Source organism: Arachis stenosperma, chromosome 1, assembly GCF_014773155.1.
Source record: "Arachis stenosperma cultivar V10309 chromosome 1, arast.V10309.gnm1.PFL2, whole genome shotgun sequence".
NCBI classification, from domain to species: domain Eukaryota; kingdom Viridiplantae; phylum Streptophyta; class Magnoliopsida; order Fabales; family Fabaceae; genus Arachis; species Arachis stenosperma.
In genome coordinates this window covers 32,333,336-32,334,766 of record NC_080377.1, presented here as the reverse complement: position 1 = coordinate 32,334,766, position 1,431 = coordinate 32,333,336, and the positions used below count along the sequence as shown (strand labels likewise).

Genomic DNA, 1,431 nt, shown 5'->3' with positions numbered 1-1,431 from the left:
AAGAAATACAGCAAGTAGTAGTAAATGAAAGCTTTCCTGATGAACAATTGATGATGATTTAAGTAGCTCCTTGGTTCGTAGACATAGCCAACTTCAATGCTATTGGGGAGCTACCAACTAACATTAATAAGCACATGAAGAGGAAACTAATCAAGAATGCCAAACACTACATCTGGGATGACCCCTATTTGTTCAAAAAGTGTACTGATGGTGTCCTAAGAAGGTGTATATCCCATGAAGAAGTGCAGGAAGTATTATGGCAGTGCCATGGATCAGCATATGGAGGTCACTTCAGTGGAGAAAAGACAGCAGCAAAGTGCTCCAATCCGGATTTTACTGGCCAACAGTGTTTAAGGATGCCAAGGAAATGGTGTCAATGTGTGATGAATGCCAAAAAGATGGTAATTTAACCAAGAGGAATGAGATGCCACAGCAATACATACTAGAGTTGGAACTATTTGACGTATGGGGGATAGATTTCATGGGACCCTTCCCAACCTCCTACTCAAATAGCTACATATTAGTGGCTGTTGATTATGTTTCAAGGTGGGTAGAGGCCATAGCTACCGCAACAAATGACAACAAGGTTTTGATAAGCTTTTTGAGAAGGAACATCTTCAGCAAATTTGGAGTTCCCAGAGCTCTCATTAGTGATGGAGGGTCATACTTCTGTAACAAACAACTAGAAGCACTCCTTCTCAGATATGGAATAAAGCACAAAGTGGCAACTCCATACCACACACAGACCAACGGGCAAGCTGAGATCTCCAATAGAGAGCTAAAACAAATCCTTGAAAAAACTATTGAAAGTTCAGCAAAGGACTGGTCTAAGAAGCTAGACGATGCTCTATAGGCCTACAGGACAGCCTTCAAGACCCCCATTGGGATGTCACCATACCAACTAGTATCTGGCAAGGCTTGCCACTTGCCAGTTGAACTGGAGCACAGAGCCTTTTGGGCTCTAAAACTTCTGAATTTTGATGAGCAAGCTGCTGGAAAAACGAGACTGATGCAACTCAATGAACTGGAAGAGTTTAGAAATCAAGCATATGAGAATGCAAAAATCTACAAAGAGAATACAAAAAGGTGGCATGACCAAAAGATAGCAAGAAGAGAGTTCACTGAAGGATAGAAGGTGTTACTCTACAACTCAAGACTCAAGTTCTTTCCTGGAAAACTTAAGTCTCGATGGTCAGGACCTTTCACCATACTCAAAGTGTTTCCCTATGGTCATGTGGAGCTCATGGAAGACAAGACCCAGAGAACTTTTTCTATCAATGGCCATAGACTCAAACACTACTTGGGAGGCTCCTTGGAGGAGCAGAGAGTGAGCTACAAGCTCAGCTAAAGATGAAGGAATGTCAAGCTAATGACAATAAAGAAGTGCTAGTTGGGAGGCACCCCAACACTTTATCCTTTTGATTTAATTGC

General features: G+C 41.9%; 1 protein-coding gene across 1 annotated transcript; it reads left to right on the top strand.

Moving 5' to 3' along the window:
* The first annotated feature begins 256 nt into the window (after positions 1–256).
* On the top strand, positions 257–1,132 carry LOC130977124 (uncharacterized). Its single transcript, XM_057902149.1, has 2 exons — positions 257–586; positions 854–1,132. The coding sequence occupies exons 1-2, from the start codon at positions 257–259 to the stop codon at positions 1,130–1,132; spliced, it is 609 nt and encodes a 202-aa protein (XP_057758132.1).
* Positions 1,133–1,431: the final 299 nt, after the last annotated feature.